This window comes from Sus scrofa, chromosome 13 (assembly GCF_054392235.1).
Source record: "Sus scrofa isolate SSC_HxYL_T2T_F1_AM1 chromosome 13, Sscrofa_HxYL_maternal_Yorkshire_Landrace_v2.0, whole genome shotgun sequence".
Lineage (NCBI taxonomy): Eukaryota > Metazoa > Chordata > Mammalia > Artiodactyla > Suidae > Sus > Sus scrofa.
In genome coordinates, this window is record NC_139395.1 from 96,334,754 (window position 1) to 96,351,600 (window position 16,847).

At 45.2% G+C, this 16,847-nt stretch overlaps 1 protein-coding gene and 1 long non-coding RNA gene across 9 annotated transcripts in view; one reads left to right on the top strand and one right to left on the bottom strand.

Moving 5' to 3' along the window:
• Positions 1-16,847, bottom strand: part of LOC146397500 (uncharacterized) — a 264,901-nt gene that overhangs the window by 84,222 nt on the left and 163,832 nt on the right. The window lies entirely within an intron of this gene.
• TRIM42 (tripartite motif containing 42) overlaps positions 1-16,847 on the top strand; it is a 52,865-nt gene that overhangs the window by 34,223 nt on the left and 1,795 nt on the right. For 2 of the 8 annotated variants that reach the window (XR_014824033.1, XR_014824035.1), the window contains one exon: positions 15,073-15,311. The exons of 2 other annotated variants lie outside the window; for them this stretch is intronic. Coding sequence is in view for 1 of the 6 variants with exons in the window: in XM_084989866.1 (XP_084845992.1) it covers positions 12,104-12,160 (57 nt within the window). In the remaining 5 variants the exon portion in view is untranslated. Of the gene's footprint in view, positions 1-2,438; positions 2,828-3,293; positions 3,361-12,103; positions 12,288-15,072; positions 15,312-16,847 lie in introns of those variants that run through there. 4 more of the 8 variants (XR_014824032.1, XR_014824034.1, XR_014824031.1 and 1 more) reach the window with 4 other exon arrangements.

A 16,847-nucleotide genomic window follows, 5' to 3' on the forward strand; every position in this document is an offset into this window, starting at 1 on the left:
CACATCTCAGGAAGCTGTAAGCCAGGCAATATCACAAGCCTATTTATATTTTAAGTGTTACTTTCTGTTCTGAGTGGGAAGTGGGTTGTGGGGAACAAAGAGAAAAGGCAGGAGGACTGGTGAGGATAGTGTTAGCACAGGCATGGTGATCTGGGCTGGGGGACAGATTTCAGGTGGATTTAAGAGCCTTTTCTGAACAATGGTGTGTGTGTGAGTGAGCAAGAGAGAGTAATTCAAGATGATGTTGAAGATTCTGGGTTCAACACTAGGTGGATGATGGGTCCAAACAGGGAAGAAGAGATAAGTTTCAGTTTGGGGGAAACATCAGAGTTCTGCCTTAGATGAATGAAGATGCTTGGGGGACACATGAGCAAAATCAAATAGCAGCAGCTGGGTATTGTACTGGTCTGACTCAGTCTGGAAACCAGAAACCACACCAGTCCTTTTAATAGAGATAATTGAATACGGGAATTGGTTCCACAGATGTTGGAGGACAGAAAAGGGATAACAGGATGGCACAGGGGTGGCCACCCTTAACCCGTAGGAGCCACTGTCACTGCTAGGATTGGGGGAATGAAGGGAGGAGGGTGGAGTTATCAGAACCAGAGGCTCAGAGGATGATCCCTGCTGACCTGGGACCCAGATCTCTGAGAGAGGGTGGCTACCAGGCTGGGGCTGCTGTCTCTGTAGGAGTTCCAAGAAGCCAGTTCTAGGAATGTGGGGGAAAGCAGGAAGCTGATGGCAACAGCTAAAGTGCTAAAGTTTGGGAAGGACTCAAAAGTGATGCTGCCCAGAAGAGGGAGCAAGATAGAAAGGAGCTCTATCTCCCTTCACCCCACTTCCAGGCTCCTAATCTTCCTCTGATATTCCCTAGAAGCAAAGCTTTAGTGGAGCCAGCTGGCAAAAACAAAAACAAACAAAAAATTGACTCCAGAGCCCCAGCCTCAGCAGCAGAAACCAAGTCCAAAAAGGCAGGGTGGAGACTGAGAGACACCAGGTTAATAAGTGGCACAATTATATAAGAGTAGGACTCAAAGGATAGGCCTGGGCTGGGAAAACAAACTCAAGGCATCAGTGGATGTGGCGCTGTGATTTTTTAGAGTCGATTGTCCCAATTTCAGCTAGGCTCTGCAGTAGAGACCAGAGAGGCATGACGCTGGTTCCTGTCTTCAGGTCACTTCCTAACCACAAGGCCAACGGGAAAGCAACTGGGCACTGAATCCATCACTTTGGTGCTGGAGCTATGGGTCCCACCCCAAATGAGCATTGCAATCATGTATGGAGCTTCTGAGAATAAGATGGTCCCACCCCAGAGACACTGATCAGATTATGTAGCACAGAGGCCTCAGCATTGATGTTTTCTAAAAGCCTCTGAGTGATTGTGAGGAACAGCCCTTTCCAGACCAGCAAGCATTTAGAACCCACTAGATGGTAACTGAGTTGTTGGAAGATGCCTCCAACTGTAGTCGAACCAGAGTCAGCCTTTGAGAGATGGGCGGGTATGGGATAAGGCAGAGGCCAGAGGCCAGGCCACCAGGACGACGGCTTGCAAGAGGGCAGGGAGGCAGGAGTGGGTGAGGAACTGCACAGGTCCTCAGAAAATGCTTATTGGTTTGAGTGGTTAAGGTCTGAATTTTACCATGTGATGTATCTCCCTCTTTTTGCTTTGGTAGGTAATGAGAAACAGGGTATGTGGGGAAATGTTGTTATCATTTAAACTGTCGGTATCATTTGAACAGTTGCTCTACTACAAGATAAGCAGGGAACAGAGAGATCATATGAATCCCAAAATGGCAGGAGTCCTGCTACACACAGGTAGCCCCATTTCTGCCCACTGGCCTGTCTTCCCAGTACAAACCATCACCAGCACCCAGCCCCACACACTTAGCTGTATCTCCCTCTCTCTCTCTCTCTCTCTCTCTCTCTCACACACACACACACACACACACACACACACACACACACACACACACACTTCACTATCTCTGAGCCACATCATCCACAGAAATGTCAGTGAGAACCTCCTGGACTAGATCAAAAAGGTATAGTTTTTCGGAGTTCCCGTCATGGCGCAGTGGTTAACGAATCCGACTAGGAACCATGAGGTTGCGGTTCGGTCCCTGCCCTTGCTCAGTGGGTTAATGATCCGGCGTTGCCGTGAGCTGTGGTGTAGGTTGCAGACGCGGCTTGGATCCCACGTTGCTGTGGCTCTGGCGTAGGCCAGTAGCTGCAGCTCCGATTAGACCCCTAGCCTGGGAACCTCCATATGCCACGGGAGTGGCCCAAGAAATAGCAAAAAGACAAAAAAAAAAAAAAAAAAAAAAAAGGTATAGTTTTTGGCTGCACCCAGTGGCATACAGAATTTCCCAGGCTGGGGATCAAACCACAGCAGTGACCCAAGCCAAAGCAATGACGATGCCTGATCCTTAACCAGCTAGGCCACCAGGGAATTCCAAAAAGGCATGGTTCTTAATGTATATCAACAGAGGAGTAGATAAAGAAGATGTGATACACATATACAATGGAATATTATTCAGCCATAAAAAAGAATGAAATAAGGCCATTTGCAGCAACATGGATGGACCTAGAGATTATCATACCAAGGGGAGTAAACCAGACAAAGACAAATACCATATGATGTCACTTAATCATGGAATCTAAAAAATGATGCAAATGAACTTTACAAAAAAGAAAGATTCACAGACACAGAGAAGAAACTTACGGTTACCAAAGAGAAAGGGGGGGAGGGATAAATTAGGAGTTTAGGATTAACAGATACAAACTACTATACATAAAATAAACAGCAAAGACCTATGGTATAGCACAAGGAAACATGTTCAGTATCTTATAATAACTTTATAATATTATTATCTTATGATAATAATGAAAAGAATCTGAAATATATACATGTGCGTGTGTGTGTATAACTGAATCTTTTTGCTGTACACCAGAAATAAACACAACATTGCAAATCAACTCTACCTCAATAAAAATAAAATAAAACAAAATAATTAAACTGGAATTCCCATCATGGCTCAGTAGAAACAAATATGACTAGCATCCATGAGGATGCAGGGTCTATCCCTGGCCTCTCGCAGTGGGTCAGGGATCCAGCGTTGCCATGAGCTGTGGTGTGGGTCGCAGATGTGGCTTGGATCTGGCATTGCTGTGGCTATGGTGCAGGCCAGCAGCTGTAGCTCTGATTTGACCCCTAGCCTGGGAATTACAGTATGCCTAGGTGTGGCCCCAAAAAGAAAAAAAGAAATTAATTAAATTAAATTAAATTTTAAAAGGCATGATTCTACAACAGAATGCAGAACAGGAAGGAGCGGAAGGGCTGATCTGATAGAAGAGAGCAAGGTGAGACATTTCCCTGTCACCCTGGAGTTTCCAAATGAGCTGTGAGGACATTTTGGTTTAAAATCAAAGGATTTTTTTGCCAGTGAACAACCAAAAGAGTCAGGTTGTGTAGAAGTTCTCGGGAAAGTCAATACACTCCAAGGCAAATAATTGACTGAATCTAAGAAAAAAAATGCAATTTGGGGAGAAGCCCAAGGGACATGGGTTACTGCAAAGCTGAAGCAGGCCCAGAAGCTTGAATTTTTTATACCGAATTGTAAAAGTTAGCAGAATAGAGTCCCAAACAGAGTTCTTCAGCTGCTGTGAATCTATGCATGACTTCATTTCCATTCCTTTAATTCCACCAGGAGCTACAATTTCTAAATTTTCCTTCAGGAAAAAAAATCATTTAGCTCAGAAATAATGCTTTCTATATAAAACTATAGATGTTTCAGGGTTTATATCTTTGATTTTTTTTATGTGCCTTCCAAGAAAATCAAGATAAAGAGAGTCTTTCATCTTAATAAATGGAGGCTCAGAAAGTTTCTCTTCGAGCACCAAAGGCGACAACAAACTCACTCAATAAAAATTGACCAGGAGCTCCCACTGTAGTGCAATGAGATCAGTGGCATCTTGGGAGTGCAGGGACACAGGTTCAATCCCTGGCCTAGCACAGTGGTGGGTTGAGGATCTGTCGTTGCCACAGCTGCCACTTAGTTCAAGGCTGTGGCTCAGATCTGATCCCTAGCCCAGGAGCTCCACATGCCTCCGGGCAGCCAAAAAAAGAAAAAAGAAAAGAAAAGCAATTGATCAAGTACTGCACCAGTCTGGGCCTGTGGAGCAAGTAGAAGATGCTCTGCCTTCCATGGCTTCTGCACAGGGAGCAGCGGGAGAAAATGAGGTCCACCCCATGGGCTCTGTGTGCAACCAGGTTTTATGGAAGGTGTGGAACATCCCTGGCGTTATGAAAGTTGATGAGAATTAAAGGAGCAGAGAAACTCGAGAAGTAGGCGTGGTGGGTAGGGGAACAACACAAGCAACAGTGTAGAAGCTGGATGAGGGTGTCACATGCATGAGTGTGAATCAGAAGAAGGTAACTGTATATTGGTCTCTGCCCTCAGCTCCTAACGCAGAGCTTCCAATACCCTTGTAAAAGGAGCGCTAGGAAGACCTTTTGTTCCAACATTTAGCCTTTGACCCCAGCTCCTGATGAAGTGCCCCTAAGACCCTTGTAAATTCCTTAATGATCAGAGCACAAGGAGCATGTTTTGCGCTATTGAGGTGACTCTGGGTGGGCTCCTGGGTGGTTCCTGGTGGGGGACTGGTCACCAGAAAGACAGGTCATGGTTGGAAGCTTGGAATTTTTCAGCCCCAGCCCCCATACTCCAGGGAGAGGAGAGAGTCTGGAAACAGAGTTAGCAATCAATAATGAGGTCATGATGAAGCTCCATAAAAGTCCCAATAGTTCAGGTTTAGGAGTTTCTGGGCTAGTGGACACACCCCTGTACTGGGGGTGGGGGGAGTGAGACACCCCAACTCCACCTGGCAGAAGCTCCTGAACTCAGAACCAGATGAAGATCTGGCCATTCACTAGTATCCTTTACAATACCCTTTGTTATATAATAAACTAGTGGGAGCTCCCTCTGTGGCACAACAGGACTGGTGGTGTCGCGGCAGCACCAGGACACAAGTTCAATCCCCCGCCTGTCATGGTGGATTAAAGGATCCACCATTGCCGCAGCTGCGGCATAGGTCACAACTGCAGCCCAGATCTGATCCCTGGCCCTGGGCCCTCCATATGCCGCAGACTGGCAAAAAAAGTAAGAAAAAAAAAACTTGGAGTTCCTGTCGTGGTGTAGTAGTTAACGAATCCGACTAGGAACCATGAGGTTGTGGGTTCGATCCCTGGCCTTGCTCAGTGGGTTAAGGATCTGCCATTGCCGTGAGCTGTGGTGTAGGTTGCAGACACTGCTTGGATCCCTCATTGCTGTGGCTCTGGCGTAGGCTTGGCAGCTACAGCTCCAATTAGACCCCTAGCCTGGAGCCTCCATATGCCACGAGAGCGGCCCTAGAAAAGGCAAAAAGACAAAAAGACAAAAAAAAACAAAAACAAAAAAACAAAAAAAAACTTAGTAAACATAAGTAATTGTCTCTCTGAGTTCCGTGAGGTGTTCAAGTAAATGATCAAACCCAAGGAGGGCTTGTGGGAACCCTTAGTTTTGGCCAGTTGCTCAGGAATGCAGGCGACGACCAGGAAGTTTGACTGGGGTCTGAAGCGGGGGCAGTTTTCCCTCAACTTGTGGGATCTGAAGCTGACACCGAATAGACAGGGTCAGAACTAAAGTGCATTAAAGGACATCCAACTGGTATCATGCAGAATTGCTTAGGGTGGGAAAACATGCATTTGGTAACCAGAAGTCTCTGAAGGAGAAATACGTGAGAGTAAGGTTTTCTTCAATGAGTGATGAGCGTAGATGAGGATTTGCAAACACATTGGAGGGGTCAATGAAAAACCTTTTTTTCTTTTTTTGCTTTTCAGGGCCAAACCTGTGGCATATGGAGGCTCCCAAGTTAGGGGTCAAATCAGAGCTGCAGTTGCCAGCCTACACCACAGCCACAGCAATGCAGGATCCTTAATCCACTGAGCGAGGCAAGGGATCAAACCCATATCCTCATGGATACTAGTTGGGTTTGTTACCACTGAGCCACAACGGGAACTCCTGAAAAACAATTTTTAAGTTTATCCTGTGTCTAATGAGGAGCATGTATAGGGTGTTGATCTGACAATGAACAATAATAAGTCATTACAACTGAAATAGCTAATACTTGTGACTATACTCCAGAAACTGTACCAAGCATTTTATCTGTATGGACTCAATTCTCACAAAACCCCTGTCGAGCAGGCACTATTATTATTTCCATTTTACTGGTGAGGAAACTGAGCCAGAGAGGTTAAGAAACTTGCCTGAGGTCACACAGCTTGTAAGGGGCCCAGAGAGATTGAAACAGAACACAGCCCTGCCCTGGAGGCTGTGATGGGTGATGGGTATGCCTTGCCTTCAGCCTGCACCCCATCTTTGCAGAGCTAGTCTGAGGATGCAGCTGAAAGGTGGGAGGTAGAGGGGGCTTGGGGATGTTCCTGGGTCTGGATCAGGATCCACACCACCCTCTGGAATCCTCTGGTTGGAGCAGAGGGTCCTGCCACTTGCATATGCTTTCCCATAACCGTTTACTGTTTTCAGATTGGGGCTTGTCCTCAGCTGGAGAAATGTGCTGACCCCATCCCACCCCACCCCTACTGCTCTCTTCCAAGTACTTACTAAGCACCAGGCACTGTGCAGATGCCAGGGACACAGAGATGAAGGAAGCCCAGTCCCACCCCTGGAGTGAAACGGAGTGCAAAGGGCACGGCCTGCAGGGCAGGGTGGGTCGTGCTAGGAGGAGGGCCAAGATGCCAGGAGTCAGGAAAGGCTCCCAGCTGAGGCAGTGACACCCAAGTGACACATGGAGGGTGAGTGGAGTCTGCCAGAGACACTGCAAGAGGGGTCCGGTTCCTTGCCTGTGCCAAGAGACGCCCACCAGGACCCTGTGACAAGGTCCAGACACACCCTTCCCCTGCATTGTTGTCTCGCAGAGGTTTGCAGTGCTCGTCCTCCACAAAGGACAGTGACAGAAGGGCCACTGACATCCAGCGTCAGACATTAGGGCCCCAAAGTTCCCGTCGTGGCTCAGTGGTTAACGAATCCGACTATGAACCATGAAGTTGCGGGTTCAATCCATGGCCTTGCTCAGTGGGTTAAGGATCCGGCGTTGCCGTGAGCTGTGGTGTAGGTTGCAGACGCGGCTCGGATCCCGCGTTGCTGTGGCTGTGGTGCAGACCGGTGGCTACAGCTCCGATTCAACCCCTAGCCTGGGAACCTCCATATGCCGTGGGAGCACCCAAGAAATGGGAAAAAAAAAAGAAAAAAAAAAAAAGCAGCTGTGGTCTTGTGTGGGCAAAACTGAAGGGCTAAGCTTTAGAGAAATGAGGGGGGGCATCTTTTCTTTGGCCCAGCCCCGCCCAGCACTCTGTGGATTGCAAGGTGAGACTCCACCTGCCTGCTGGTTGGAGGCACCACACCTCAGACCTTGCCTGTGATGTGTGGATCTTCTCAGGGGATTGACCCCCAACTCCAAAAAACAAGCTCTCCCTCCCAGCTCTCCAGGGACAGCCAGGATGGGAAGGTCAAGTTCCTCACACCTTTGCAGGGATTTCCAGGAGGACACCTCATTTGAGCAACTGTCACCTTCCCAGGGCGACTCCTCAGAGAGGCACTGACATCTTTGAGGCGTCAGACCTGAGCCCCTGTCCTGTCTCTGCCACTCTGCTTCTGCAGGACCCTGTTGGAGGGTTGACAGCCTCTGGGCCTCCGTGAAAGGGGAGAGTAACAGCCGCTGGGAAGGAGGGTCATGAAGAGCACAGGTATACAATGAGGATTCATCCCCACAGCCTCAAGTTCAGCGCTGGCCCAAGGCAGATGCCCATAACTGGGATTTGCTGCTACAATTGCAATGAGAATCCATGCAATTGTCATCACTCCATTCAGCTGTGTCTCTTTTTTTTTTTTTTTTTTTTGGTCTTTTTGCATTTTCGAGGGCCGCACCAGCGGCACATGGAGGTTCCCAGGCTAAGGGTCCAATCGGAGCTGTAGCCGCCAGCCCATGCCAGAGCCACAGCAATGCGGGATCCAAGCCGAGTCTGCAACCTACACCACAGCTCACGGCAACGCCGGATCGTTAACCCACTGAGCAAGGCCAGGGATCGAACCCGCAACCTCATGGTTCCTAGCTGGATTCGTTAATCACTGAGCCACAATGGGAACTCTCCCATTCAGCTGTGTCTTGATGAGTTCTGCCTCTTTTAAGGCACAGCAGTTCCGAACTTTTTCCAAATTCCTAGACTCTCTTTGAGAATCTAGGGAGTTCCCATTGTGGCTCAGTGGGTTAAGAGCCTGACACGGTGTCCATGAGGATTCAGGTTTGACCCCTGGCCTTATTCAGTGGATTAAGATTGTGGCATTGTTGCAAGCTGCAGTGTAGGTCTCAGATGTGATTCAGATCTGGTGTTGCCACGGCTGTGGTGTAGGCCAGCAGTTGCAGCTCCGACTGATCCCCTAGCCTGGGAACTTCCTTAAACTGCAGGTACAGCCATAAAAAGAAAAAGAGAGAGAGAGAGAATCTAGAGAGATGGCAGACCCTAGTGAAAAGCACATGCACCCAATATTTGGGACAAGATTTCAATGCAGTCCAGAAGCCCCTAATTTCACCTACCTACTCTGCCCTGCAGGAGTCCAGGGGCTCCAAGTTCAAAGGCCTCGCATTCAAGAGAATTTGCCTATCCCTGAGTTCTATAATTGTGCACTGAGATGAGGGTGAGGGGCTTCTTTGCATCTTTTCCCAGGGCAGTCTTAGGAGGCCTGTCACCATCACCAGCGTGAATGGCTTACAGAGATCTCCCAGCCTAGAGAGGCCCAGCAATGGGCCAAAGAGCAACCAAAGAGCCTGGGGGAACTGGCATCCTCCCCACGCAGTGAGCACAGCCTGGGAAAAAAGCAGCATTTGTCCCATGAGCAACCTTGGCATTTTTCGAACTTGAAGATGCTGACGCAACACACGAATGCAGTACACAAAGAACTTCCGAAAGCACAAGCACCAACCTGTGAGGGTACCAGAAATAGCTTGACTGACATTTAGGGAGACCTTCAAACTTGACAAGGTCAGAAATTCCTGCTACGGTCCAGCTGCCCTTCCCCAGCCCCCAGCCCAGCATCAGGCATCCGTGACAGAGGGTTGCCTAGGCAATGTCTGAGCACTGGGCCTCCTGTGACGACTAATATAATTAAAGTGGAAACCTTTTAGAGCACGGTTTAAACAGAAGAGAATCATGCCACATCCAAAAGTCCCCTTTATTTAGCTCCTGCAAATAAATCCCATTTCCAGGGTCCATGGGTCACAGACTCTCCTCACAGCCATTTTGCCAGTTCTCCACACTTGGACTCTCCTACACAGAGAGGTTATAGTTGGGTTGGTTTGCTTGTCTTTGTTTCTCTTTTCCTTTCATCTTGCTCTCTTTAGGTCATAGAAACAAAGGTAGAAAGATTAAATAGTTTTGCTTGATTTTCAAATGTGGGAAACCTATGTTTCAATTTGCTCCCAAAGAGCTCCTCAATCAAAACAGTAGGTTTACACTGTCTTCAACGTACTATACTTTAGCTGATGAAAATATGAAGAAATTTAATCATAGTAACAAGCAGAGATGCCTAACAAGAGAGATGAATAAATGAAGATTTATTTGAAGCTCTCTCCATCACTTCTGTATTCCTCCTCTGATACAAAGCCTGTGCTTCCGTCCCCTCTCTCAACCCCTTACTGAATCTTCCAAGGACATTTGTCTTAAAAGTAAATCTATCACTTCCTTTTCTCACTTTCTTCCTTAGTAAATCATTGGCATGACCTGCAATTCAGGAAGCTTCCACCAGGGGGTGATACTCCTCTCTTGCAGATTCAGCAATAATATTTGTATAAATTAGGGCCAACATGCAATTCTATAAACCTCTACGTGGTGGGATTACAGAGTAAATCTTTTTTTTCTGCATCTTTACACTTCTTTCAAAACAGAACATATATCTTTGATAATCCGAAGAGAAATAAGCTTAAGTTCCCGTCATGGTGCAGCAGAAATGAATCTGACTGAGAACCATGAGATTGAGGGTTTGATCCCTGGCCTTGCTCAGTGGTTAAGGACCCCGTGTTGCCGTGAGCTATGGTGTAGGCCGGCAGCTGTAGCTCTGATTAGACCCTTAGCCTGGGAACCTCCATAGGCTGCTGGAAAGGAAGGAAGGAAGGAAGGAAGGAAGGAAGGAAGGAAGGAAGGAAGGAAGGAAGGGGAAAGAACAAAAGGAAGGAAGAAAGAAAGAAGCTGAAAATATTTTAAAGTCATTACAATGTAATACTATTGCTCAAATAACAAAGGCAGAAAAATAGATGCTGAGATATTACCTTCTATTGCCATTCAACATAAGAGTTTATGTTCCATGGTGTACATGATGAACTGAGGGAATCTGGATGCAATCATGATCTATAGCTGCTCATCCTATTAGGTGGCTGTTTATTTGAATGGTCATCCTTGCCACCCCTGCATTCAGCATCTTTGGCTCAGAAGACACCCAATGCTGCTGCTGCAAAGAATCTGGAGTCCTTACAAAGGACCAGAAACTCCAGTGATTGGTCTCTCCTTTGGTCTTAAGACATTCTTTCAATCTGGCACTGTTGCTCAGTGTGTGTACAACAAAATTTAGAGAAAGGAAAGGGGGAAACTGAGGTGTTTTTCTTGCCTATATCTTCTCAACTCTAAGTCGAATTTACCATTGAGATTTTCTACTTTCACATCAGAATTGCCAGTCTTCAAAAATTTAAAAGAGTAATGCCTCCGGCAACAGTGGTTGTAAAGAAACGTTATATGGAAACATTATGTTAGGTTTTAATTTCTCCATGAAATTTTTTTTTAAAGATTTGGAGTTTATTGCTAATTCAGCAGTTCCACTATTAGAAATACATTCCTCAGAAATAAATGTGTACAAAGATGCATGTCAGGGATACTTACTGCCAAGCTGTTCCAAATCACAAAACAATAAAAACAAACTAAATGTCTACCATTTAAGAGCCTGGGTATATAAATAATGATCTCTCCATACTTTAAAATGCTCTAAGGGGAGTTCCCACTGTAGCCCAGTGGGTTAAGAACCTGATTGCAACAGCTTGGGTCACTGCAGAGGTACAGGTTGGCTCTCCAGCCCAGGGCAGTGGGTTAAAGGATCCAACATTGCCACAGCTGCAGTGTAGGTTGTAGCTGTGGCTCAGATTCAGTCCCTGGCCTGATATGCTGCGGGTACATCCATAAATAAATAAATAAATAAATAAATAAATAAATAAATAAATAAATAAAATGCTCTAAGGGCATTAAAAGGAATGAGAGTTTATGTGTTGGAGTGGAAAGGTGTCCACTGATGGGTGTTAAGGAGGGGAAAGAAACAGATAGCCTGAGAGGAATTATGACATAATCCTGTGGAACCGCAGAATTCATTGGACTTTTCTTTTGGTTGGCCGAAGCTCCAAAGCTGAGAACAAAAGGTGATATATATACACCCATTCTAAAGAGAAACCTTGAACTCATCCATGCAGACTTGCTAAAAGACAACAAAACCAGCTCAGTGACCACTGTTCCATCCTGGTTATAATTGAGAAAGTGAGTCACTAAGAGAGAGTTCACTGAAAATAAAGTAGGATTAGAGAATTGGTCTCCTCCCTTCCTCTGCTGTGGAGGGAAAGGAAGGACAGAGAGAACTCCTTGGAAAGATTGAGGATGCAAGACGGAGGGCTGGCAATTCACTCTCCAGCTAGAAGCTGAGTTGCAGAAAGAGAATCTCATTTTAGCAACTGCGATTCTATTGGGCAAATATTCCCTCCAATCAACTATCACCATGGGAGTGTTCTTTCCCACCCCATAGATTTGGGCCTTAGGTATATGACTTGTTTTGATCACTCCCCACCCGCCCCATGGTGAGCAGAGTATACCAACCTCTTCACCTTTGGATTTGCACTCATAGGAATTGCTCTGCCCAATGAGATATTAGCAGACATGGTGCAAGCAGAGGTTTGAAGAGTATGTGTGTGGTTTGCTTTGTTCTTTTGCACTTCTGTGATCTCCTGGGTATACTCTCCACAGGGAAGCTGCTTCCCCTTTAGTTTTGGCCTAGAAGGAACACACAGGAAACAGATCTGATCCCAACCAGTAGCAAGGAGCCAAGACCACCTAGAACCACCACTTGAATCTGAGCTGACAGAGAAGGCAAACTTGTATCAGTTGAACTGAAGTCCCACCACTGTGAGAATAAATGCTTATTGCTACATGTTGCTGAGTTTGGGGGTTGTTTGTTACATAGCATTATTGCACACTAACTGATGCAATAGTGAGAGTTCTTCCCACACCTTGATAATTTACTTTGGGATTTTTGACACAGTGAGACTACAGACTCATGCCAGGAAAATTATGAGGGTGGAGCCTGGCAAAAGTTGCTCATGATGTCAGGACAAGGACAGAGTTGGGCAGACTGCACTGCTACCACTTGGTGGTGTAAGGTTGTATGAGATGCCCATGTGTCCAATGGACAAAGGAGTTACTGAGTTTGAGGCATCCTGATGGAATCTTATTCAGAAGCAGTGTCTGCCAGGGAAGGCAATCCATCAGTAAGGGGTTGTGGTATATCTTTGGGGGCAAGAGTAGAGAGTGCAGGAGCCAGCAGCAGGGGCATGGAAGAACAGCAAGGAAGGATGACAAGGTTACCATACCCTCCTTTCTCATTGTACATCCCTCAGCTGGGCTCCTTCTAACCTGGAAGGAGGAGAGAAGTGAGAGATGAGCTTAGAGAGGTAACATTATGGGAAGAGAAAGAGATGGGACAGAACATATTAGAAGACAATAATGGGGCTTTACACCATTTGATGAAATGATTACAGCATTATATAAACTCTGTAATTTATACATGACAATATTAAATGCTACATGTTAAGCATGTCAGTTGAGATATTTACATTTTTATTTCTACTTTGAGGAAACCATGGCCAGGAGTGGGTCAGAGCAAGGCTATATATTGGGAAGGGTCTCCCGCAGTGCTTCTTTCCTCCTTTCCCTTGGCTTTAACAATATGGATCACGCTCAGCAAATTTCCCTTCAAATGTTCAGCCTATGGCAATGAGATACTTTTATAGCTTCTTATTTACCATCCCCCTGAGAATTAGCATTTGCTTTTACAGGGAATTACCAAGAAACAAAGGCAACAAAACACATTTAAATTGCTCAAGCAATTCGGCTCTTCTTCTTTCAGATAATAGGGAAATCAGAACCCTGTAAGGCAGAAAACTGGACCCTGGAGTCAAAAGATGGGGGATTTTTGTCGGGTCAGTGGCTCAGACTCCCCACATGACCTTGAGCAAGGCCCTCAGTCTCCCTGGGTTTCATCTTCCTCTCATGTAGATCCTCTGCAAGATATGCCCCAAGCATCCTATGTGCCAGGATGCTTTCTGTTGTGGAAAAACCCTGAGTGAGGCTGACAATCAAAACATGCGTGTCCTAGTCTCCCCTATTGCACCAAGGAGTGCTATGACCCCAAGCAAAGAGTTAGTGTCACTGAGCATGTTTCTTTATCTTTAAAATAAGAAAATAAGTCATGCCTTAGCTACCGCCAGGTTTTACTCTTGTTTTCATGTTTTGATTATCTAGTGCTACATAACATACCACCACAAAACATCGTGGCTAAAAACAACCATCTATTTTGTTCCTGATTATGTGGGTCATGGATCTGGGGAAGGACCCAGCTGGGTGGATCATCTTAGCCCTACGTGGCATCTGCTGGGGCCTTTGGAGCTGGAGAATCCAGTAACGTGATGCTTCTTTACTCAAATACCTGCCACAATGATACTTCTTCATCTCCCTCTCTCTCCTCACCCCCTCCACACAGTATCTCATCTCAGAGCCTAAACATAGCAGGCAAGATATTCTCAACTAAAACCTACTCCCAGAACTGGCAAAGCATAGATTACACTGGATTTATTCTACTGGTTGAAGTAGTCAAAGCCCAGCCTAGAATCAAGGATTGGGAAATCGACTTCATCTCTTGCTGGAGGAATGGCAAGGTTACACTGCAGAAGAGCAAATGGGATGGTAGATGTTGAAAAATAGGATCTGCCACATATTGGCTTTGTTGTTATTCTGGGCAAAGATTATGATCGATGTAGAAAGTCTTTGAAAAATTAAACCTCCATGTATCTATCAAGTGTTATTATGATCCTCATCTCTTTTTTCTCTGATAATTAATTTTATACATTGTTTACATTCATTTTTATAACTTTTAACAACTAATGAAAATATAATAAAAAAGAATAAAGTAAAAATCATTTACAATCATAATCCACCAAACTAAACATTATTAATATTTTGGTATATATTCTCCAAAAATTTTTCCATTTTTTTTTTTTTTTCAAAATGAAAGTAAGTCATAAGAAGCTCCTGTCGTGGCTCAGCAGAAATGAATCTACTAGTATCCGTGAGGATGCAGGTTCAGTCCCTGGTCTTGCTCAGTGGGTTAAGGATCCAGCATTGCTGTAGCTGTGGTGTTCATCACAGATGCGGCTTGAATCCCATTGCTGGGACTGTGGTGTAGGCCGACAGCTGTAGCTCTGATTCAATTGCTACCTGGGAACCTCCATAGGTCACGGTGCAGCCCTAAAAAGAACAACAACAACAATAAAAAAACAAAAGCCATACATTTTATGTAGATTGATTTTTTCACTCAGCATTTCATGAACATCTTTCCATAATAGGCAGAGTTTTTGCTCTTAAAAATAAATTGATATAATTTCATATTTATTCAATCTCCTATTATTGATTGTAGATTGCAGATTGTTCACAAACTTTTAATATTATAAACTCATTTCAAAGCATGTTACAATGAAGATCTTTGTGAATATCTATGAATAAATTTGAGTACTAGAATTATTACTATAAATTCACATTTTTTTAGGCTTTTAATATAAATTTCCAAAATGCCATTCAAAGAGATTGAACTAAATTTAGGATGATCATATAACTGATCATCTAATCTCGATCCTCATTTCAATTTTCCATTTTTTTTTAAGATCACATCCCTGGCATGAGGAAGTTCCCAGGCCAAGGACTGAACTTGAGCTGCAGCTATGACCCAAGCCACAGATATGGCAATGCTGGATACTTCAACTCGCTGTGCTGGGCCAGGGATGGAACCCACACCTCCACAGTGACCCAAGCTGCTGCAGTCAGATTCTTTACCCTTTGTGCCATGGCAGGAACTTCCAACAATTTTTCATTTTTAGTCTGCTTTGGTTAATGTGACTTTGAGGTAAGCAATGGGTTCATATCAAATTCAGCTACAGCAGTCTCCCAAGCATTATCTGTGCCTTAGATCAAGTTCAATTAGAGACCCAGGGTAATTCTTTCAGCAGAGTCTGTGACAGAGAGTCACAACATGCCAGATTGTGATCTACTAACCAACAACTCCAAAATCAGTGGCTTTAAAAAAGTATATCTCTCTCTCACTTCATGCCTGTCACAGGTCAGCTGAGCTCTGCAGCTCTGAGACCCAGGGGGACAGAGCCTGAGCCATCTGCAAGCTCCTAGCCCGGTTGCAAAGGGTGGGGGGGACAATGGCTTCCACCCAGAAGTGGGACACATCACCTCCACTCACATTCTACCAGCCAATGCAAGTCGCATGGCCACACCTCACCCCAAAGGGGCAGGTGTGTGCAACTTTGACCTTGCCTTGCCCAAGAAGGATGAAAATCAGAGAACTGCATTCCTGATGACCACACTTAGATTGGAAATGCCCAGGACTCTGCTCAAGGATGCTCTCAGAGCCCCTTCTCAATGCAGAGCACCCGAATGAAGATGAAGAAAGAAAATGCATGTGGTCATGCTATATTCTCCTGCTCTAATTATTGTGCCAAGTTTTTCTTTGCTATTTCTTATGACATTTCCCAGAGGAGTGACAGTGGTGGAAATCTTGACCTTGCCCACAGATTCACGGAGAATGAAATCTTCCCAGGGTGGGTTGGGAGGGGAAGTTTCACAGTAGTATCCATCTGCCAGCTCCATAGAGCACATGGAGATGCCACATGCCATCCACACTAATAGACTAGTAGGTCTTCACCCAGAGAGTCATGCTGTTGATCTTGACTGTAGTATGTGAACCAGAGTCAGCACAGCAGGTGGAGAGAGCAGTGCTGTTGAAATCAGGTTACCTGGGTTCAAAACCACCCCTTTTTAAAATGTGACTGCGAACAACTAACTCAACTTCTTTGAGCCTTAGTTTTCCCAGCAGCAAAATGACAATAGTTCCAGTAATTGCCCTTTGGAGCTATTGTAAGAATTCCCAAAAGATAATATGTGACTTTTTAAATTGCTATTTTTGCTGGTGGTAGTGCCGTTATTTGGCCCAGCTCCTGCAAGCCTGTAACTGGTGTTAAACCCTGCGCATTGATGGTCACACTCATTTAGCTATGCCCTTGGTGCTTATGTGGGAGGGCATAGCCAGTAAGTGCTGTGAGAATAAAATGGGAAAAAAATATGAAAAGCAGTGGTCCCTTACATTTAATTATTATGAAATAATTTTGTGCCTGGAACAAGGAGACAGTTATCCTCCTTACCCGAAAATATCTCCCCTACCAATCTGCCATGATGCCTAGTATTTTATCATTAGAAACTCATTCCTTTGGCTTAATCAGTGCCTTGTGTAAGTGCCTTATACACACTGATTGAGTAAATGAGGGACAGAGGGAAAGGGCTTAACAGGAGTAGCCAAGGCACTTCTAACATGTATTTTGATGAAAACAGCTAGAAATTTTCTCCTGCCCAGTAATTCCCCAGTTGTCCTGCAAGA